Source organism: Egretta garzetta, unplaced genomic scaffold, assembly GCF_000687185.1.
Source record: "Egretta garzetta isolate BGI_Z169 unplaced genomic scaffold, ASM68718v1 scaffold66, whole genome shotgun sequence".
Taxonomy (NCBI): Eukaryota; Metazoa; Chordata; class Aves; order Pelecaniformes; family Ardeidae; genus Egretta; species Egretta garzetta.
In genome coordinates, this window is record NW_009259856.1 from 624,162 (window position 1) to 647,849 (window position 23,688).

General features: G+C 42.2%; 1 protein-coding gene across 3 annotated transcripts in view; it reads right to left on the reverse strand.

The window, feature by feature from the left end:
* Positions 1-1,476: 1,476 nt before the first annotated feature.
* The window catches only part of THRAP3 (thyroid hormone receptor associated protein 3), a 27,396-nt gene continuing 5,184 nt past the window's right edge, over positions 1,477-23,688 (reverse strand). Inside the window, exons 2-12 of one of the 3 annotated variants that reach the window (XM_035895503.1) lie at positions 22,994-23,079; positions 16,149-16,310; positions 11,793-12,698; positions 9,643-10,383; positions 8,530-8,702; positions 7,974-8,085; positions 7,650-7,734; positions 5,106-5,290; positions 4,314-4,506; positions 3,548-3,694; positions 1,477-2,451 (exon numbers count right to left, since the gene is read on the reverse strand). In XM_035895503.1, coding sequence (XP_035751396.1) covers positions 2,230-2,451; positions 3,548-3,694; positions 4,314-4,506; positions 5,106-5,290; positions 7,650-7,734; positions 7,974-8,085; positions 8,530-8,702; positions 9,643-10,383; positions 11,793-12,698; positions 16,149-16,285 — 2,901 coding nt within the window. In that variant the 5' untranslated portion in view covers positions 16,286-16,310; positions 22,994-23,079 and the 3' untranslated portion in view covers positions 1,477-2,229. Of the gene's footprint in view, positions 2,452-3,547; positions 3,698-4,313; positions 4,507-5,105; positions 5,291-7,649; positions 7,735-7,973; positions 8,086-8,529; positions 8,703-9,642; positions 10,384-11,792; positions 12,699-16,148; positions 16,311-22,993; positions 23,080-23,688 lie in introns of all 3 variants that reach the window. The other 2 variants (XM_009639978.2, XM_035895502.1) reach the window with 2 other exon arrangements.

The window sequence follows — 23,688 nt, forward strand, 5'->3', positions numbered from 1 at the left end:
GCATTTGACTCAGCAATACCCAAGCGCCGAGCGGGGGGCCCGAGGATCAGCACCAGCAGGAGGCCGACGGGGTGGTGGAGGTTTCCGTTGCGGAGCGGGAAGCGTGCCCCCCCCCGGGCTGCGCCGTCCAGGCAGAGGAGCTGGGAACGCCGGGTGCCCTTTGTCTTGAGTTGGCTCATGGGCTCGAATTCGAGCGTGGAGGGAAACACAGACCGTTAGCCCACATTACTGTCTCAACCGCTGTTAGCCAACACCATTAACCAACACCAGCCAGGAACGCTCCCCGGCGCTGCTGGCGGATGCCAGAATTCACGCCGAAGGCTACACACCCGCAGTTACCACCAACACAAAGGGGCTCACAGGTCTGTCAACCCCTTAGAACACAGCAGCTGCTTTTAGCACCTAACCTGGAGAGCAGTCGGGCTAACGGTAAAACCAATGCCCACACCCTGCCTGGCTCTTGCATCTCCAGTGACGCTACTCACGAAAACCCCACCCTTCCCTGACCGGGAACCGCAGGACCCTGCTCCTGCCCGCCCTTCTGTCCCCACAGCAGCTTCTCGACTTGCTTCCGAGCACAGCGCTCCCCCCCTGAAAAGCCAAATAAAGCGGGAGCCTCCCCCCTGCACCAGGAGAGCAGCTGCTTGCAATCGCTGCTCTTCAACAGCAGGGGCACCAGGCTGAGCCTCCTCCCCCATGACTGCTGCCTGGCCCAATCTCTCCTCCAGGACCACCGCATTTTAAAGCCTCCCTTCCCAGCAACTCCCCTGCGGCTGTGCCCTGGGGCTGGCCAGGGCTCTGGGTTCCTCTGCCCTCACCAATTAATCCCGACAGCAAGCGACAGCTCCTGGCGACAGGAGCCCCCGACTCAGCACACAAAACAAAGCAGAGTTACACCTACTACTTATTTTATTGTATTTTATTTGCATAAACAAACTTCAGGGCTTTGCTAAACAGGAACTGTTCAAGTCAAAACAAACCAAACTCTAGTTGGTGTGTGCGGGGAAAGAGCACAGCAATCCTGGGGGGGGCGGGGGGGAGGCGGAGGAGAGGGAGAGCGGTGTCTGTACAGCACGTGCACCCTGGGCGCCGGGGCGTGGACATGCCTCTCCTGCTGCGAAGGCTCACCGACTCAGCCAGAGAACTACTTGCGAATTGCTCCAGAATATTTTGAAGTAGAAGATAAAAAGAAAGACATCATAGCGGCCGTCCTTAACCAGCACAGGAGGGATTTGCCTTTTGTTTTTATAAAAAGATTAATAAAAAATATTGAAAAATTCTCATCTCCTTTTATATTTTCAACCTAGTAGAATTCTGAAGTTTCTTAGAAAACTATGTTACCTCGGAAAGAGCACTCAAGTTCACCACCAGCTGCAGAGAGGATACACAAGATGCCTACAAGCAGTTTGGGACTCCAGCACACACCAGGCCTAACAGTGTACACAAACAGTGGTGAAAAGTAGGGTGTAATTTTTGTTTTTTTTAAACCATGCTAATTTCGGTAACTTTCAACATAAAAGGAAAACAATCATTTTTAAAAGGCCCTAAACTCAACTGTTACATAAAAAAAAAAAAAAGTTTTTTTAAAAAAAAATCATAGCAGTTTGGTCCCAACACGTTACATTTAGATGTTTATTCACATGCTTCATTGTTTTCTTATTTATAAGAACCAAAAATAGTTTCCAAAATTATCATTGAACTGATGTTACTACGTACACAAAGGCCTAAAATAAGTAGAGTATGAATTTAAAAAAAACTGAATACACGATAGGGGAGAAAAATTTGAACTGGCGAGTTAATCCCGACCTTTACCATTTCAAATTATAAAAGAGAAACAAAAATGTCAAGACTACTGGGTTAGGATGGGCACAAACCGAAATCCACATTGTCTTCAAAGCCTGTTACCAAAAAAATAACTGACCACTCAGTAAGGTCACAGACGAGAGGAAAATCCAGGATCTCACCCAGTACTTGACCGTAGTCATCCAGAAGGGAAGTCTTTGGGAAGATAGACTCCATGAGCGGATCCAAGCATGAATGAGTTATCGGTTCTAGTCCACACTTAGGGAGGCTGAACTCTGGAAACGCGGTTAACTTCGGGATTGCTTCAGAGCTCCTCTCCGGGGCTCTGCTCAGCACTTCAGGATCGCCCTGGCCACCTCCAGCACCAGCGCTGTGCTGAACCCCTCCCCTCCTGCCAGGGCTCTGGGAAACACGCAGACACTGCAGCTATTCAGCCGTCGTCTGTAGGGTGTCCTTCTCCTCTCTGTTTTCTGTTCCGCTTTCGTCATCTTCGATTTCTCCTTCTTCTCCACTGAATTTGTCATGAGCCCACTTGGGGCTGGTGCTTGACTTCCGGAACATGAAGCGACCTCTTCCCCGGGGGAAAGCACCCCGACCGCGGCCTCTGTTCACCCACTTGTCCGCACCTTCGCCCTCCCGGTCATCATGCTGCGCAGGAGGAAGCCAACGGCATCAGTTGAAAGAGACTGACTAAACTGAGAGCAGGAAAACCCTGCCTTGTGATATACAACCCTGCGGCACGAAGCAGATGGCCGTGTTTATGCCACAGGGAATACTGCCATCTAAAGGGAAACGCTGGCTTGGTTGGGGGCAGGAAAACAGCAGATGAAGGCAGGGAATGCGCAATAGCGACAGGGGCTTTTTGTGCACAGTAACCCGACCTTGCGGACAGGGAGGTCTCTAGGGTATTTGGGGGTGGGCAGGGGACAGCTGCCTACGCCTGGAGTACCACTGCTGGTTCTGCAACCCCACAATTTAGACATTCTACACATTTCCCCTTTATTTCCTTGCCAATCAAACCACTTTGGCAGCTTCAGTCCTTATTGCTGCGTACTCGGGAGTTTAGTAACATGTGCACTTTCAGGGGTCAGTGGGCTCAAACTGACCCATTTCTGTACTTAAAGTGTGGCATAGAAACTGCATACCCCCAAAATTACAATTCTGCCTTCAACAAGATCAGAGAAAAACGCAGTGATAAAATCAAGGCTTTCTCGTTCAAGGTACAAGACTGAAATACCGCGTGATTTAATGATAAGATCAGGGATCTCAAGTAACCCAAATCAGGAGTTCGTGCCCGTTTAAAACTGCCCCGTTTTCAAAGAACGCTCTCAGACAGGACTCTCCCAGGCTAATGCCTGTTAGTATGGTAGCCTGCTATCACCAGAAATACAAAGGAACAGCACCAACCCATCCAGGAAGCTGGACGCTTTATGGGGACAGAACCACCAAGAAAGGTAGGCCACCTGCACCACAGACTAACAGATTTACGCCGTGTTTTCCACAATACTGTGAAACACGTGCTCTTTAACTGGCCTTTAGGATTTCACTTAGTGGGAAACCACTCTACAATGAACAGAAACAAGTTCTCTTTAGCCGTAAAGCCAGAAGCTTCTTGTGAGGAAGTGTCACATGAAGCCTTAACCTGGAGGATTAGATCGTTTAGCGACAGCTAGCACTTTCACCTCTAAAGCATTTAGGGTGTACCTGGAGTACATACACACGTCTCGGTACTTCAGACACATACCAAGTAGTACTTCTTGCTCTTCGGTGTGTACTCTGGATCCCACTCCTCATCTCTGTTTCGCTTCTGGAAGTCGTTGTTGCCACCGCTGTTGCTGTTATTGTTGCCTGAAAAGTTGCCTCTGCCCCATCCTCTCCCTCTTGCTCTGAACTGCTGCAACAGCAAAACATGGAAAAAGAATAAAATGGTTGCAGTGGCAGCACCCTCCCACCCCCAGACAGCTTCCAGGGCTACAAAGAGATGCAACATCACTTCTCTAGCTGTCTAAGAACACCTTTTACCTAATCATGAAAGTAAGAGCACTTTTTAGGGCTTTCTAGCTCATCTGATCACACAGTGCATCGCAGTTTCTGTGAAGCTGTTTAAGATCATGTAGAGGGATTTCCAGAGCACCCGAGAGAAAGCAGCTGACAGATACAATATGCTCATAAAGACATCTGTGTAGCCAAGGCGTAAGAATAGCAAACAGTAAGTGTGGTCATGACCCGATGAGTCACTCTGGTAGCCTAACCCAAACTGCTGATGCCCATCGGGGTTGCTCAGCAATTACTAAGGCACAGAAACTTCCAGGCTTGATTCTGCTCCACACAGACTCAGCACCCTGGGTTGTGCTCCAGACCTGGAGTGATCATATTCTGGCTCACCTTCCACAACCAGACAATGTCTTTGGGGTTCCTCCTTTCTGGTATGCTTTAACTGTGACAGAGCAATACACAACAGCCACTTTTGGGGAATTGATACTCGAGGCAAGGGGGTGGAGAACACTTACAAAGGTCCCTCTAGCTCTTCCTCTCTCATTTGGACCAGTGAATTCTTTAGTCCCAAGTCGGGACTTGTCAAAGCCTGTGGTGCTTTCCTCCCTCTCCTCAGTCTCCTCAGGATACTCCTCCGCTTTGACTGAATGAGAGGACCGCGAAGATGACGAACTGGATCTGGATCTCTCACGTACCCGTCGGTGTTTCCTGTTTCAGGGATGGGAAATGGAGGTGAGGGGACACCAACAGGGTTAGTAACTCGGTCGTGACTCGTTTGCTACAGAACCATTTCTTTATCACTCCCCTAATCAATGCAGTGCTCTCCTTTTCCTACTACGAAAAGGAAAAGCCATAGTAAGAGCTCAGGATCAGCTACAACACGCAGATCTAACACAGGTCCCAAGTCTTCTCCACAAAGAACCTGTTGTTGCTTCTTTCTAAGGTGTTTACATCATCTACTATGAGATAAGCATGCATCTACAGAGTTTCAGTCAAACAGAAAATTAATCTAATAGAAAAGGATTAAATTAACAAAGCAACGTGGCTGTTCTCTATAACACAACAGGAACAAGAAGGAAAAGTGACTCACCCATTCTGACACATGGAGCCTTCTCATTTACCTTTAACAATTATATAGTGTTTCAGACAGATATAATGATATCAAGACGACACGCAGAGGAATAATTCACGCCACTGGTGGAGCTTATGTCAAAAGGTGTACAACTGTATGTACACGATGTCGTCTCCAACCTTAATAGCAGAAATAGGAAAGGCAGAAGGAAATGGCTGTTAGGTTTCCTACATACTTTTTCTTTGAGCCTTTGTGACTTTTCTCCGTTTTCTCAGTTGATCTTTCCCTTGAGTGACTTGAATCTCTTGAGTCCACCGATTCTCTGGATTTATCGCGTTTAAGATCTCTTTCCTTATGTTTTTTACGGCGTTCAATATCAAGGCGCAGGTCAACAGGGTCGTCCTTATATTTCCCTTCAGCCTACAAATGCAGGGAAGAGGGGAGAGTTTAACACAAAGGTTTACAGTGCACTAGTTCAGCACCACTACTTTGCTATTGACTGCACAGACTTCTGGAGAACAGGAGTTTATCTGAATACTAATCAATATCCATTTTAAGATGTAAAATAATGCACTACTAAAATAAGTTTTTATCTGCCAGACTTCAGTTTTCCTACTGCTTTTTAACTGTTATTGTCCTCTTTTAAACAGCGTTAGAATAGCCTAGTAATAGGGGAAGGAGAAACGCAGAAGCTGACACTTACTGTACACTACAGCCAGTGAGAGCTGAGAACAACTCGGAAATCCAATCCAACTGATTATGTATCAGAACTACAGCATGTCAAAAATGTCTAACAGCCCGTGGACGTTTGTCTCCGAACAGCAGCATGCTCCCTATCCTGCTGACAGGCATCATCTAGCAGGGTGGAAGGAATTTTAAGCACCAGGTCTGGAAACAGTACTCAAGCAGAAACTAAAGCTGTTTGCTGCTCGGAGAGACCCAAGATAGCGATTACTGATCAAAGTGGTAAGAGATGGAGGCCACTGAAACGCAGCAACCAAGTGCACCCGGGAGAATGCCAACAGCCCACTGATAGGCAGCCTTTAAACACGTCTGTCAAGAAGATTTACTGGGGCAGACGTCACCTATAGCACTCCTTCCCCCTCGGCTGGAAGGCACCATGTGAAAGGTGCCAAGAAGTCACCACAGACGGAAGTAGGCGTTTTCTCCACATAATCCTAGCAAGTCCACTAACACAAGCTACCCCTGGTGCTTCACAAAGCAAAACCCAACCAGCTGTATGACAAACACTCAACAACTAGCTTTTTTCTTTTTACATTGTTAATTTAAAAAAAAAAAAAATCTGGCAATGCTTGCTTTGAGTTCTATTTAAATTGCCACTTAAATAATGGATTAAAATAGTTTCTTTGGAAAATGAGAAGTTGTGTTACCTGTGTATACTTTAAGACCAGTGGCACCTGGATGAGATTCTGCTGACTGTACATACAGGAGCAGCAAACTGACAGTGGCTATGGCTCTGACAAACATTTAACTGAGTAGCAGTGCATCTGCGGGAAGCCTGGACACGGTGTTGCTAGCAACAACAGACAGCCTCCAGGGCTGCGCTCAGCGATTACTACTTGATTCACACAACACTGATCTTGGGAACTGTATGACTTGATATGCAACATACATCATATTAATCGTCTTGAATTAAATACAAAAGGATTAGTAATTCTCTAGCTATTAAATTTTTTACTTACATGAGTTTCTAAACACTTTTTTGTTTAAATAAATATGTCAAATAACGCAGGAGTGAGAGCAGGCGTTTTGTTTTGGTATTTTGCTCTTCTACTTTCCCCAGGCAAAGAGCTTTAATTTCTACTCTGAGAATAAAACTGCTCCCAACACGATGGATGACAGATAAGTGACAAAATCAGCAGCAGCTCCCTTATGTGGTACAGCAAACACCTATTTGGGTTTGGGAGGGCACGTCTGTTTCACGGAAGGCTGGCGAGCTGTTTGGAAACCACGTTTATAACACACTCTGCCAAGCTGATGCTCAGAGTTCAGGCCCATCAAATCCATCTCACCATCGTCCATGTCAAGCCACAAGTGTGTTTGGAAAAAATGGAAAACAAATATGAAACAAGTTGTTTAAAATCTCTTCAACGTTCAACGTAAATATGTATGAAGGTGAACAAACAAAGGTTAAAATCCCAAACATTTCACGTTAAGCCATTTTTATGATTGTTTACAGCGAGTGCAATGGCTTAACATTCATCTACTCAGAAAAGCTAATACACTAAATTCCAAATGGTCTGGATCTACTAAAACAAGTGCTGAATGTTAAAGTAACAGCAATCAACAGAAATGGTACAGTAAGTTGTTAGAACAAAATTTATAATCTGCTTAATAGTGTATTTGGTTTAGATAAGTATTTAGTTTTACTTTCCTCTTTTTGACATGCATGTCTTTTTGAAAACATGGTTGGAAATATTGCATGTATACAATTGATTTAATAATACTTACAAGCAGAAAAATATCACAAAAAGTCTCTTCTCTCATCATGGGCACTTGTTCCAAAAATCCTCTCTTTTTTCTCAAGCTCACCTCAATTGACTTTGGGGTCATTTACCATAGTCTAACCACTTCACAAAGGTTGTTGATACATTTTTAATAAAAATTAACCCTTTGTAGTTCATTTTTAGAATTATGCCCATCCTTAAAAGAAAAACACAAACTTAAGTAGAGAGTAATTTAAACAAAAACATCACTGTTAAGTTCATGCCCAATGCACTCATTTTGTTCAATTAAACTAATCAGAGTAACAGTTCACCTTGAAGCCAGGATCTCTGGAACTTTTTGTTTCCTCTTGAGAGAATCCATGTTTTCTAAAAGTACTGGGAGATATATCTATCCTCCTAAAAGCAAAGAAAGCACACAGATATAACTTCCTCATAAGAAGAATCTTAATTTTTCAGATCAAATGTCATTTAAAGCAGACCAGCATTTCCAAAGGGACTTAAAACTCCCCATATTTTCCCATTTTTTTTTTGCTAAAGCCAGTTATATACTTGAATTGTTCTGGAATAATTCCAGAGTTTAAGAGAAGGAAATCTGAAATACCCCTGAAATGTTAAGAGTGTCTACTGGCACCAACCTGTGGATTTCAGGGCTCTTTTTGTTTTTAGCTGCATCTTGTTCCATTCCTTTCTTTAGATATTTGGTAAAGCGTTCATTCAGTGTCATTCCTGAAGACCCAAAGTGATGCTCTGTTGGGGGGTTGAGTAAACAATGCCAAAATATTAATACCTTTCTTGTAAAAAGACAAAGCACATCAGTCCTACAGAGCTTGGTCAAATTCAGATGCAGGACACACGAAGCACACTGGCGATGAGCTCTAACTAATGCTGCTGACAAATTTCAGTTTCCATCTCAAAATTAACAATTTATTCAAGCCAGCCACAAACTCACTAGAATACACAAATTCTAAGTCACAGGCTCGCTGAATATTGCTCAGGTAAAACCAAGAATGCCCCTTCCACCTTTCCAGAAGAGAAGTCATTTATGTAAATAAAGACAACCTATGACTGGGCTGTTATTCTCATCAATGGCATATCTGCTAGAAAGCAACTCCGGCATTAACTAGAGTGCATGAAACCCACTTATTTGAGTGAACCTTCTTGTACCTGAGGACACACGGACTTCAGACCTACCTCTTACGTGATGGACTATAGTCACTATATGTTGAGCAAAGAGTTCAGAAGGACTTCGCTGTGACTGAGCAGACTGAATATGATGGAAAATCGAACGGAATTCTTGCTCTTTTTTGTTGCTGTGCACAAGGTCACGACACAGCTTGCGTTCCTGAGCCAATATGCCACTTGGACTAGAAAAAGAACAGACCGCATGAAATAGAAGAACAGGGTAAAGGGAACCAATTCAAGGTGATTAATGTTTCAGAAGTTGGAAGCTGACTGCATTTTTATGGAGTATTATGAAGGCACCTAAGAACATTCAGTAGCATGAGCAGGATGCTTAAACATCTCTAAAATACAGATCTAGGTTACCATAATAATTCAGGTCACTTGTTATGTTGTATTTGGAGGGCTGTGCGGGCATTAAACACTGACCCCCCGTGAAACACAAGCCCATTCTTACACCACTAGCTGGCTGTGATCTTTTGCTGCTGTTCCTGAATTCTAGATTAACCTCTAACATCCCACAGCGCGTATTAACACTTACTGGCTACTGCTGTACAAGTGTATTTTCTGGAATAGCTTTTTACCGTCTTAAGATTTCTCGAAGCAATGCTGAAGTGGCTCTTAGAGCTTCCTAGAGTTTCAGTAATGCTATGTTGAGAATAAGAGTAGTTAAAGACACGCCAGAGAATCAAGTATCATTTAAGCGGCACTCTAACTTTACCGTACCACTAAGCTTCTAGCAGCAAGAAGCCCCTGAGTACCCAACTCTTTCCAGAGCCCGGGGTAGTGTGGAGTCTGATGCAGAAGCATTTACATTCTGAACTAATCTTACATCTGGTCATATAAAAGATTAGGAGAAGGTGTTTAACCTTCATGCTATACTTTAACCTTCTGCAAACTTGTAGCCCCTCTAACCTCCCACCACAAAAAAAAAAAAAAATAAAAAGGATCACACAAGCATTATAATGCCAGAAAAAAAATTAATCTGTATCTCCAAAAAATGCAAATTGTGATGCAATGTTATTTAGCCTTCCTCACACTTGGCAAGCATATGAGGATCTCAGGAAGAGAAACAGAAAAAATCCCACTGTTTATAGATTTCTCAAAAAAATAGCAAATACTTACCGTGCAAGATCTTCATCAAAGGAATCCATTCGAATATTCACCTGGGCCTCACGAGTAATGGAAAAGGAGGACTTGCCAGGAGCTAGCCCCTCTACTTTGGTGCCTGGTTTCTCTTTTACCTCAGAAGCCTTCCTCGGTGGGGGGGAAGAACTTTTTTCCTGGCTTGATTTGTAAGTGGTCACTCTAAAATTCTTTTCAGGAACAAACCCCCTGTGACCTGGTTCAGGCCTCTTGGATGCTGGCCTCTCTTCTTTTTTTGATCTTTCAGAATAGCTTTCCTCCTCCATTTCATCAGGTTTCCTTTGCTTCTCTTTTCCAGGTGGCAAGAACACCACGCCTTCCCATTTTCCTGACCTATCCTCTTCCTGACTTTTACTCGAAGTTGCTACCACTTTAGACATAAATTTGGGCTCATCATCAAATTCCGAATCTTTTCGGCCCTTTGCCTTGTCTTTCTTTTCCTGCTCATCTGTTTCCTCTTTGCCATAATGACTCTCCTTGTGGAACTCCGGGACCTTTAGCTTGTCAAAGTCATCCCGGAACTTGTAGCGCTTGGGCGACTGGCTGCCACGGTATCCCTTCTCGGAGTCAGCTTTGGATGCATAGGACTCAGATTTTGCCTTTCCATCTGTGGATCCCAACTCAGAGAAATTGCCTTTTTCTTTATTTTTTTCTTTTTCAACATTTGTTACTTTCTGTTCTTTGTCTTTCCCATTCTCAGTCTTCTGCTCTTCCAGATACCTGTTCATAAAACAGACATTACAGTAGTTCTCTTACTAAAAATCGAAGTGGTTAATACTTCAGCTGAAAGCAGTCAAACTTTAGAGAACACCAAGCTATGTGTGTACAGAAAGCTGTCTCTAGGCCCTAAAATAGTTAAAACGTGAAACAGATTACTCTGCCTGGATTTAGATTTTTAGTTGTCAATAGATTCAGCAAATGTAGAAAAAATGGATATGCAAAACTGATGAAATGAGGCTTAAGAACAAATAAAACACAGCTTACCCACAGATTCATTTTAAGGAAAATAGTAACATCTTACCCAATCGGTTTATTTCCTTACAAACCTGGTTCAGGAGAACAACACATCAAAACTTTCAAACTGGGCTGTTCTGCTTTAAACAACACACTGGAAATAAAAGCCTCAAAAGCTACTTCAAATTTTGGATGCAAGTTTCATAGGTAAGCTAAATATTTCATGACAGACTGTAAATACAAATAAAAGCAAAAAGGTTAACAGAAGAGAATATTTATTTTGCTGGGAGAAGACAAAACACTTCTAGTCAGAACAATTTAGCTAGTTTAAAGCATCAAAACTATGTTTTAAAGCATTCATTAAGCAAAACCCTAGCTTTGAGGAAACAGCTGTAAAGCCCAAGGACATTAGTTCAGTGGTTTGAAAAGCCCAGAGTTAGAGCTCCCCCCCCCCCTTTTAAGTTTCAGACATCCTTGATATAAAATGAGTTCAAAAAACACTTTAAAAATAATAAAGAAAATATTTAATAGCACTTGTGAATGCTACTGCATCTTTCAAAACCAAGTGTCACCTTCAGGCACGAACCTGCAGTGGGCTAACCAAACAGAGGGGAACACGTAAGGGGATCCCTTCTGTATGGAAGGATGTCTTAATTTTAGCGACGAACTTGGTGCTTTAGTTTCTCACACTACCCCACAGGCACAAGCACCACAACTACACCTGCCTTAGACTGCTTGCAGCAGGACATGCAGTAAGATTTAATTAACTTTTGCTAATTTATAATATCTAATGCAATTCAAGAATACAATACTAAAAAAAAAAGTCTTTAACTGAAAAGAGAGTAACTTCAAAATGCAAGCTTCCAGTGCATACTGTTAGCTTGCTAGAAAATCTCATCGGGCACATCTTCACTCAAGTGTTCACGAGATATGAACATTTTTGCAGGGAACCTGCACAACGTTTAGAACTATCCAAGTCAGAAAACTAATTCCAGCTTCCTACACAGGGATGGGTCTGTATTTTGTTCTATAATTTAGACGGTACCAGGCCCAAACAGCTGGCAGCTTGCTAGCATGGCACCCTGCACACACATTGAGAACCCTTACAGTGCTCATGGAGAGCACCTACATGGCTTGTCAAAAACCACTGCAGCACAACGAAACACATCACTTGCCTTTTTGAGAAGGCTCCTCCTCCAGGAGCTGTGGTTTCCTCCTTCTGAGATGTACTGTAAATTGAACTGATTGGCGTTGGACTTTTGCACACAGGGCTCTTCCTTGTTGGGCTCAAACCTGCCGAGCCATGGTCAAACGGACTCTGATGCGAGCCTGCCTGAAAAGAGGAGCTGCTGCTTTGTAAAGCAGAGCTCATCTGTGATGGGTTGGACAGCGGAGGGCTCGACTTTTGCAATGGACTTGGCCGAGGAGAACGACGCCTCACCACAACTGATTGGAGAGGGCTTTTCAATGCAGGACTGCGTTCCCTTGGGCTAAGTTCAGACACAGAACCTCTTGACGCTGAACTTGTACCATAGGTGGTCATATCTTGCCATGGTTTTGATCCCTCAGATGCCTTGACATCTTGAGCCACTGCTCCTGAAAATGGCTGCTCTTTAGACTCATCACCTTGATTATCTCCTGCAGCCTGAGATGCCCGGGCATCCTTGGAAGATGACTTTTTCTCCTTTCCAGATTTACGCTTGGAAGACTCAACTCGGCTATGATTTGAGGAAGACCGGGAAGAGGAAGACCTCCTTGACCGATCCGAAGATGACTTATCAGAATTTCTAGAATGACTTCTAGACCTTGGTGAAGGAGACCTTCTCTTGGGTGAACGAGAGCGTGACCTCCCTCTTCGAGGGCTATACGCTTGGCGATAATTTTGCCAGTTTGATCTGTAATTCCCATATCCTCCTCGGTTATACTGGCCCCATGGATAAAACCCTCGATTTCGGCCACGAAAATAATACGGTCTCCTGTATCCTCTATTATGACCTCTGAAATCCCGGTTCTGATAAACTCTCGGATGGTTCCTTTCTCTGTTATGAGATGGAGAATATGATCTTGAACGGGACCTAGAACTGATAAAAGAAAAAAAAAACCACAAATATTTTAAAGTTTATTCTTCTGTCACAACTTTTTATTTGAAGTCTTATAAAAAAGGTTTCGAAAAATTCATTTCTAAGCTTTTAAAAACAATTTCTTTGGTCTACTCTCATCCAACTGAGGTACTGCACTTTGCCCTCAATAAACTTGCAGCGGAAATAACTTGTATCTGTGATACTGCCAAACAAATATTTGACTTCAGGATCACTGCAGAGACCACGATGAGTACACGTTGCTCTTCATTCTTCTAGGATGAACACGGCTGCTACCCAGCTTCAGAAAAAATGACAGATCTCAAACTTCCAGCCCTTTACAACTCAAGGTCAAGGTTATACCTCATCTCAGATCTCCTCCCCAAAGAAATATTTCTTTATACATGCCACGTTACCATTATTGGAACAGATCCAAATTCTTCCTGTTGCATCCCTCAGTTATCTCATGTGCTTTTGAAATTCTGACAGTCAAGATGAAACCCCACTTCTTTGCCAGATGTGTTAGATAAATTGCTACACCTCAACACAAGAAGAGCAGTAACGGCACACCACTCTGCAGTTTTAAGTTTTAAAAGGTGCACCCCCTGCTACAAGGCAGTAGCCGGAGCTCCAAACAAGCAGGACAGCAGAGGGCTCTCCAGCCGGATGCCACGAGATGGCACTGTTCTGTGTCCCTCTGCTCGCCTCCACGCCATGCGAGAGCATTCATGAAGGACAGAGCTGAATTCAAGACAAGTACAAAGCCTGTAAGAATACAGATTTAAGTGGCAAAACATTAAGGGCTAATTGTTCCTATAGTCTCTTCCACTAAATTTTTGGAGCTGCAGTTGTGTAACTGTTTAAAAGCCCCACTGTAGCTCAGGATTAAATGCCAGCTTTACAGTAAGTATTTCACGGCTGTTTGAAAAAACACAAACTTCTGTTGAAAGTGAGTTTTTTAGCAACTTGGCGTTAGTAAAACAGAGAAAACATCTGAACTAATAAGTTTAAATAGAAAAGAGATTTTTTCCAAATGGAATTTCAGTAAATAATACTCATTGAAACCATTCCAACAGTCCCTTCTTACATTAAGAGAGAGCCAGCCAGCTCTAAAACTCTCACCCGTCATACTCCAGTAGACATGAACTTCTTTTACAGACTGGCAACGCACAGCTTGCTGCTGCCCCCTCTCCAGTCACACCCCCAGCCCCCATAATGTAAGGGAATACAACGCTGCTGTAGGAATCCCTACAAGATTAGCATGCACCCAGGCAGAGACAAACTTTAGTTCTCTTTTTATTTTTTCCAGTTTAGCAGGAAACAGTTTCATCATACAACAGTCATTGCTAGCAAACAATTTAATGATAATTTTAACATGTGCTTCATCCTTTACTTCAAGCAACCAGAAAACCTACACAACTTATCTGAGACGCTTCCTAATTCGAACAAGAAGAAGGAAGAGCACAGAGGCAGACAGCAAGAGCCCTAGTCAAACGCACTGAGAACACACATGCTCCCATTTTCAGACAACCGCTGCATTTGTGATCAATTACCAGCAAGGGACCTGTTGTACACTGCTTCCAAAATCTGTTCTAGCATTTTAGAGAGGCTTGCAGCAAGAAAATTTCCCTCCAGATGCTGTAGAGATTATTTACAAGAAATATTTTTAGAAAAATACAGTAAACATCATGCAAAAGAAACACTGCAAGTAATAATTCTCCCAACTCTGCCAGCCCCCCTAGCTATCCTGCTGATACACACTGCTCCGGTTCTAAAGCACCTAGCATTTTACAACAGGCAAAGTGAAAAATAAAGTGATAAAGACAGTAGGCAGGCTCCCACATGGCAATACAACTTAGAACAAACAGCAAACCTACCAAATGAAGAGTAGAACTGGTTTGTGGTGTATGCTGAAGTACACAATAATGGACTTTTATGCCAAGATACCACGAGACCTACCTCAGAGAATATCCTAACACCATGCAAGATGACGTGCCTGTACTAACCCCCTCCATTTTGATTCTTTTTTTTTAAAAAAAGGAGTTATTTACAGAGCACAAGTAGACTCAGCAGCCACACAGAGGAAATGATCGTGTTTGCACAGGGTGCCTTTGTTTTCAACTGTCAGAGTTCCTTCATAGCTAGGCAGATATTCCCAAATGACCACGTATTTTCCAGCATTCCAGCTTCCTTGCAAAGAACTGACTCAAGTCTCCACCTCTAATTTAGTTTCGTCATGTGTCTCTCTCCCCAACTGTACATTTATTAGAGCCTCTGCATTTTAAAAATCTCCTTAATTGTTAACAGTTGCATGTGTTTACAGCCTAATGATTTTCAGAATATGTGTTATTAATTTAAGATTAGTGAAAAAGCAGCTGAACATCATTATACCCAGTCCAACTGGAATGTCTTTGCCAGATACAAAACTTTACCTACTTTACCCATCCAGAACTGACTCCTTCACAGTGAGGGAGGGGCAGGGAAACAACCAAAATTGCCCCTACCTTTCACAGCAGTATCTTAAACTGACATTAAAACTCGTTTTAATTCATTTTTAGAAAGAGGAGAAAAGCATGCGACATCCACAAAGGCCCCTCAAGTCTGGGACCAATTAAATTAAAAGCTTAAAAAAAGCCAAATATGTTTAACAAGACAAAGGAGCATTTTTTGCTATGGACCTTCCCAACTCTTCTTTCCCACTCTGACTATGGAACATGCACTGAAACTCTCTCACAGCAGTAAATGTCTGATCAAAAGCATTTCAAATCTCAAAATCATCTCAGGTCAGGATAAAATGCTATGATTTTTGCACTTTGCCCAGCTTTGGCAATTTCAAACATCTTCATTAACCATGAGTACTTTTAATATAGGAAACTGGATCTTGGAGATTGTGCGTACTTAGCATCGGGAAAGCACAATAGACTATCCCATTACATACAGCAGCAATTAACAACTGCAGAAGAACATGGGAAAAAAAACCCATATGCATTTTGACACGGGCTTCTATTAATACCTTTGAGGAAAAACAAAGTACAGAGGTCTTCTCTAAGGGCCCAGCCTAAAAAGGCTGCAACAGCTCCACTGTGGACTGTATCCCTGACAAAATGAGCTATACTAACAAAAAAACCTTCTGGTTTAACTGTATATTAGCGTATCTGTTAGTATTCATGTTAGGGGGAAAAGACCTGCACAGAAAAGGAAAATTATTCTTCACCAAAAACACGTTACAGAGACCAGATGAAGGGCTCAAAAGAAGCATCTTGACAATGCTCAGAAAGTCACAATTCAAACCAGTACAGGTTGGCAGGAAACAACCTAAGACACAGGACACTATCTGTCCTAGAATCTAATCAAAGTCCTTCCCTAGAAAAGAAATAAGTGACAAACCACCCAAACAGGACCAGAGAGGAAAAGCACAGTTACACCCTTGGCTTCAGAGCTGCATGCACTTACCTAAGCCTGCGTTTCCTTGACCGTGAGACAGAACGAGAACGGGAACGAGATTTGGAGAAGGAGCGTGAGCGCGATCTTGATCCAGACCTCGAACGGGAAGAACGGGATCCAGATTTTGATTTGTTAGTTTTAGACATCTTTGCAAACACTTGTCTGTTGTACCTGAAGGAAAGAGGGAAATAGAAGTATTTGAAAAATGAAGTCATGCAGCAGATTGGAGAGAACAGGCAACAATGCAACATCTGGCAACCTGACAAACTACAGTGTGACATGGAGCTCGACAACACCGGAAACATGAATGTTTGAAGTGACTGCCTAAAATAACAAGCGAACGGTGGTGGGCTCAGGAGGTTATTTCAGTCTAACAAGGAAATCTGCAAAAAGAATAAAAGGCCTTCAACCCGGAGTAATTACAAATTTTGAGTGCTAGTCAAAAGCAGCCAAGTTAATGCAAAACCCAGGAACAGGCAGAGTCCATGCTGCTAGTTTAAGCAAGAATACCTTTAAAGAGAGAAACCATTTCAGTCACATCACTATCAATACCGCCAGCTGTCACTGGTTTAAAAAGCAAGGAAGAAATAAAAAGGCTTACCATCAAAACCCCAAAAAATCCACCCCCCAAAGTCTTCTCTAAATTTTCAGAAGGAATCGTGAACAAAAATGATAATCCAAGATCTGCCTCACTATGAACACTCAGATTAAATCCCGGACGTACACGTCCCGTCTGCTTGTGCAGTTTCTGCAGTTGCTATGATCAGTTACAAGCATGTATCAGCCAGTGAGGAGTTCTGTTGCAGCCAAAATAATTGAGACGTCCTTCCAAATATTCAGAGAGACAGAAGAGTTTACGCTGTAGCGTTAAATGACTTGAAATAGCTATAATTATGAATTACCTGGGCTATTTTCAGGCACATATCCAGGTAAAGGTTAAAGAGTCCCTTAAAAGATGTTCCAGGGAATACAGTTTGACCACGCAATTCCTTCGGTTACACCCTGCCTGATCTGTTCTCTTGTAAACATCAACTTTGTACCAATCAGCAAGATTTTCATCTTTACCTCCAGGGAAAGTAAAATATTCAGGACTACTAACTTAAGAGGGGCAAGTGCCATATTGTTTACATTTGAAGGTTGATGCAAGTTTTGATAACATTCACGATGCTGCATTTCTTTCAGCTGGTCAGATTTTCCTGCCGGTATCCAAAAAAGTGAAATGCATAACACACAGTTTTGCGGCTTCTGACAGGAACCTTCACAAACTTTCCCCTTCATGCTACCAACAACCTCCTTTTGTGACCTCCCTTCCAGGAAGGGCTGTGGAAGCAAACCCAGCATACCAGAGAGGGGTCAGGAGAGCTCCAGTGCCTTTTCTGTCCAGCCGTTACAGCGCTTCTCAACTTTAGCAATAGTTGACCTATTTAATCACTGTAGCCAGCCATAAACAAAATTCCTTACAATTTAAAATTTGATCATGCTGCAAAATATGCTCCAGCTTTTGAATCCCTGTTGGTTCCAGTGTAGTTCTTCAGCTTAAATGGAAAATGCTCTGGTCCCTGACTTGGCGGGGGGGGGAAGGGGACTCCATTCTCTTACTCCTCAGCTTAAATTCCCAGTCTCCTTTATTTCCATCCCTAGAAACTGGAGGTTTCGGTAGCGGTCTGGAAAAGGGACTACAGGCTAGTTTGAGTTAAGCATTGCATTGTCAAGTATTCCATGTTAGCAGTTGGTATTTCAACTCTGCAATTCCAGAGGTAGCTGATGAAGCTGAGAAGAAAGCCTGCTCTCTTTAGAACAATACATAAATTTCATTCACAACATCAGAAGCAATTTACTTAGCATTTAGCAGAATTAAGAATTTCTACAAGATACTACATTTTGTCCCCTCAAAGTTCGTAGAATATTGCCCATCTCTCACATTACTTTTTTGGAAGCTCAAAATACACCGAGAGCCACAAAGGATCATATGGTAAAAATCTAATCAATGTTTTTAACATATACAGCAGTCCACTAACGCCTGCGGCTCTGAGACCCCATAATGATCTGCTCTATTTAAGTAAGCAGAAGTCCTTGGCCTCTGCTGCCCTACAACAGAATAAAATAAACACTGTGCAAGTACATGATCTCATGGAGTCCCCGAGAAAACTGAGCATCAATAAGTGTTGTGATGGCCCAGACGTTACATACTGCAAGTTATTTTAATTATTTATTTCAATGCCTAAAAAGCATCTCAAATCATGAAATGAACAAAGGGGCATGCTGACCACTGCCAAAACCTGAGCATCTGCGAAACAAATGCTTTGCAATGTTCACTGCCCACATTCTAGAAGAGGGAAAAACCTAAGATTGCTCTGGGAATTAGGAAAAGGATTGTAAAGACAAAATTTGCATTAACTGAGTATTGCATAGAAGTTATCAACAAACTTTTCAGCAAAAGCAACTAATGAATGACAGCCAGAAAGAAAAAAGGAACTCTATTAAGTACAACTTTATCCTCTTTTCACTTGCTGATTAAAAATAGAGACACTGAGGTATAGAAACACAACCAATCGAGTGCTTCTGCTGCTGTATCCATTTTAAGCAAACTCCAGTGGACTGCCTTGCAATGTCTTCACTTTCAGTCGCTCTCCAAAGCCAAATTACATATACGGTTACCACATACTCCAGCTACTGCCAGGGCACTTTCAGGAACAGCACAACGCCCATCACAGGAGGAACTGCTGGGAAAGTCGGTCGTTCTTCATCAGAGAGCTGGTCATTTCCAGAAATGGGAAGTTGGCTTTTATTTGAAAAATCATGTACATGTTCCCATTCCTCCCTTTCACTATACTAAAGATGCTGTATCAGTTCAACTGAAGTATTTTTATATATTTCACACTAGAAAAGTATGTAGCAGGGGAAAAAAAAAAAAAAATTGTAATGTTTCCTGGTTTATTAGGAAAAATAAATCGTACCAGGGATGAAAATCAAAAAGAACTGCCGCTGAAGAAGCAAAGTTCATTCTCATGCATGTTCATTTTTCAGGGAAAGGATGTGTGAAAGGAGCATTTATAAATATTTCCTTTTGATTTACCAAATACATCTGTTGAAACGGCAACATTTCCTAGTCTGTTGGTCAAAGCAATCGAAAGTTTAGCACAGTAAACCAAAACACTGAAGAGAAGCAGAAGAAAGAAACGGTAATAGGAACTACTACAAGATACAGGAAGATGATCAAAATTTCCTCTCAGAATCAAGAGAGCTGCCCCCAGCTGAATCCTGATGGGCTTTGATACAATAAAACCAGAAGAAAAGCTGCATTCTGTAAGGAGATTACAAATTTATCCCATAAACTGTGTAACTGCAGCACAGCTCTCTACTAAATGACAACCCTGTAGTTCAAGAACAAACTACAACATATTATCATCTGTAAGCTGTCTTTATTTACACTGAACTCTGTACAGCTTCGTGTTGTGCTTCTTCTGAAATAAATAATTTTCCAAGAAAAAGCACACGGTTAGAGCTGACTGACCGAGCAGAGTAAGCGTGGCAGTAACTCTCAATAAGCCCTGAGAGAAGGCCCCAAAATAGATTTTAAAAGCATCGCTTGCTGTGAGCTGTTTAAGTCTTTGTGCTTTACTTTGATCCACAGCCCTTACTAGCCAAACATTAGTTTGGTATGTGCAATGTGTGCCAAAAGCTCTCTTGTCTTAGAAAGTTTTTTTATCTTTGTCAATATTTTTAAAGTTGATTCATTCCTAACATGTGAGGTAACTCTTACTAGAATAGAAACTGAGTTGCTATGCTCTATCAGCACTCAAAAGGTTAAACAAACTAAATATTGGAGTCATTTCGGCTCCCCTGTGTTAACACTGCAGTTGTAAATTTATTGCGATATATAGTTAGCTGTTGTAAGAATTCATGACTGACTCAGATAAAATGTGTTCAGCTGGTAAGCAAATGTCCTGAAAGAATCTATTCTTATAAAACATCCTAAAGATTACTCTGATTTTAGAGACACCTGTAAATGAAGCAAACTGTGAAAGCAGCGCTGGCTGCTCACTTACCTTACTTACCATTTGGGTTTTTCCACTGAACACTATGCTGTGCCCCCAAAGCCCACGCATGCATACAGCCTCACAGAGCTCACAGGGGGATGCTGCTTTTCAAAACACTGGAAGGTAAAACGTGCCTGGTCCCGAGCGGGGACTGCAGGAGAAGCATTCACACAGTGCTATGGAGACTTGTCGTTAGCAATCTGCTCTGCCAGGTCACATTTCCTTCCTGCTCACAGCTACAGAATTGCCTTCCCATGACACTGGCTCCACCTCTACCTTGAAAGGGACACGGCTGATCCCTGCTGCCTGATCCAGGTCTCATCTCCCAGCAGAGATGAGCGTGACTGCACGCATCTAGAGGGAATGTGCTCCTGGAATCATTGCCAGAAATGTTCAGAACTGTTTTTCCGTTTCTCTTTTCTGAAGACCCAATTGTAAGCTGTCCAGCAGATCTTCCCAAGTAGGATAGACTCACATCCAAAAATATCAGCACAGCTCCTGAGTTTAAAAGTTCTGGTAAGGGATTACCCTATTGGAAAACAGACACTTCACAGCCCATTTATCTGCCGTAAACCCACACTGTGTAACATACCTCATAATCCAACACACACCAAGTCTGAAGAAACAATTTGTATTTCAAATTAATTTGCTAAATTCACTCATACCACACAGATTTAAAATTATGTTTTCTGCAAGCCAGATCTGAAATCACTGAAGTTGGTCAGTGGAGGAAATAGTCAGTCTAAGAGCTAGCTGTTTAGTCTGCTGAAAGTACCTTGCCAATGCAAATTATTAAGCATTATCATTTTTTTAGATTCTTATTTTAAGAAACATGTACATTCCTGCAGAAAACATGAAGATCTGTGGATTCCCACGTGCTGCAAGTACCACCAACTCAAAGGTGTAAAGTTCAGCCTTGTTTGAAAATGAGCAACAGCCAAAGCTTCATTGAACAGCAAGAGTCAAACTGGCAAACATCTCTTACTGGAGTAAACTGCTTTGAATCCTTCTTCCACAGTTTATGGAAAGCAAAGGCAGAGAGTTTGCTTGAGCTGAGAAAGCCTTTGACAGTAATCAGCAACTCAAGTGAATTTGATTTCTCACTGGAAAATGCTGCCACATTACTTCTATCCCCTTCTCCGCATCAAGGATTTCCCCCCTTAACCCCAAAGGCATACACCTGGAACTCTTCAAACCCATTTCTTGTGAAGGAAAGCAGGCAACACAGGCTGAGCAGTTTTGCAGGTAGTTTTAGTAATATTTACACAAGCTACTTTATGCTGGAAGTTCTCGAGCTGCTTTAAGATAACTTTTTTTTTGCCACCTACAAACAGTGCCACTCAGAAAGGGAAGGCTCTTACAAAGAAGGCCAACACAGTAGAGAATGAGTTCTGGCCAAGAACTACAAGACTTTTGTCTTTACAAAACTGTTGCAAATCTTTTAACATCAAGAAAGAAAAAACAATAAAAGCTTGGCCTGTAAGGATCTTACCCAAATAGGACCCATACCGTGAATTGTAGGCAATTCAAGCCATATGCCAGTTGAAAACAAAGGCCAGGGTCAACCCTCTTTGATGTTTAACAGTAACAGTTTTGTGGACAGTATTCTACAGAGATCCACTTCTACTTGTTCAAGAACTAGAACAAAAATGAACACAGATGTCTCTGACTGAGGATATTTCTGTTGATGTGCAGTTTGACTAATTAGCAACAAGGCCCATGTAGAAAGTTCCCATCCTGTCAATACAATGAATTGTTCACCTACATTCTTAAACTTGTAACCTCTGTCATGACAGAGGTTACAAATGTTCTGTTTTACAAGAATATTTTTAATCCAGATCAATTCTGTGACTCTACTGAGAAATAAGGAGGGGTTTGAGATGGAGAACCAACAGTCTGGAAGCCTCTCACTCTCAAAATAAGTGTTCCCTAAAATTTGGGAGCTATTTCAAGAAGCAAAGTTTGCCTTCTCCATTTCTAAATCCCCACAGCAATCCATCGTACCACTCAGAGATGAAAAAAAATGGAAGAGCAAATGCTCCCAAGCCACCACAATGGACTTTGCCCAGAAGACAAACTTCTGTCATGAAACAGTGTCAGGAAAGTTAATGTTTTACCTGTTTTAAGTCTCCTGGCACAACTCAAAAGGACGGCTCAATTCTGCTCCACAGCAATGAAAACCAGTCACTGTCAAGAGTCTCTTACTGCTGTACACTTCCACTAGCTACTGCAGCTTCAGAATTTAACTATTCAGAACAGTTAAGGGGAACTTTTACGGCCCCTGACTAAAATCACTGCAATGCTTCAGTAGAAGAACAGAAGTTTGGGGGGTGCGGGATATATGGGGGTTTAACAGTTTAGATCAGTATGACATTTAATAATTGGGCTAACTAAGATCCATAGGGGGAAGCACTCCTTTCCTCCCAAAAGCCACCAGGGTGAAATCCAAAAAGCACTCAACATAGCAAAAAAAAAAAAAAAAAAAAAAAGAAGGTATTTACTTGTTCTTCCAGAACACCCAAGATTATGGTACAGAATTTTTGTATTTTACACTTAAATTTACCAGCTATTTGAAAAGAGAAGCCAAAACTTTCCAAGACGAAAGGCTTGAGTTTTTTCTTCAAGACCTGTGTAAGTAATATGTGACACACAGTCCTTTTTGCACAGCAACATTAACAATGAAAAAAGAATTCAACCGATATGGTTTAACTTGCAGTATGCCCAGGAGAGAAGTCAATCAAGAAGGTATATTCCAAATGCCAAGACAGGCAGTTTTATCACTTCTGACAATTTTATTTTCTATCGTGTGCCTACCTGCTTGAGCAGGTTCACACCCCACACCCTTCAACAGTCAGGTTTCACCGTCTCAGCTTTGTCAATTATGAAATTAGGAAGCAAACCTGCAATGAGAAGAAAATGCATTGAAGCATCTTTGTATGTACATTGTTTTACTTACTGCCACCAACAACCAACAGGAGCCTGGCTTCCTTAAACTGTTATCCAGTGCCACACCAAACACGTTCATCATATCTTAAGTATTTCAGAGTGCACACATTGCAGAAGTTCATCGCCCACTTCACCATGAATTCTTCCATGTACTTTTATGAAGAACATAGTTTCTAGAACAGTTATTCAAGCTTTCAAAATTTTAAGTCCACTTATTCCTTCTTCCCCCCACCCCATCTCCTGTTATATACATACTAATTGCTGTCATTACACCTGTACAGCTGTATTGAAGTAATTTCTCTTGGCTCACTTGCATGGTCTTACTGGATTCAGGGTAAGTATTTCCCATATTGTTAAAGAGAACCCACAAACAATTGTTATCCTGACAAACGCATCCACCAGCATATCACCGTCTTCAAAGGGTGCCACCAGTCCACTGAGCTGTTTTGACAGGTCTATAATTACATTTCAGTATCCTTCCATGCACTGTGAGAGGGGTGTAAGTTTTAAAAAAGAAAACAACAGTAAACACAACCTCATAAATGACTCCACATTATTAAACC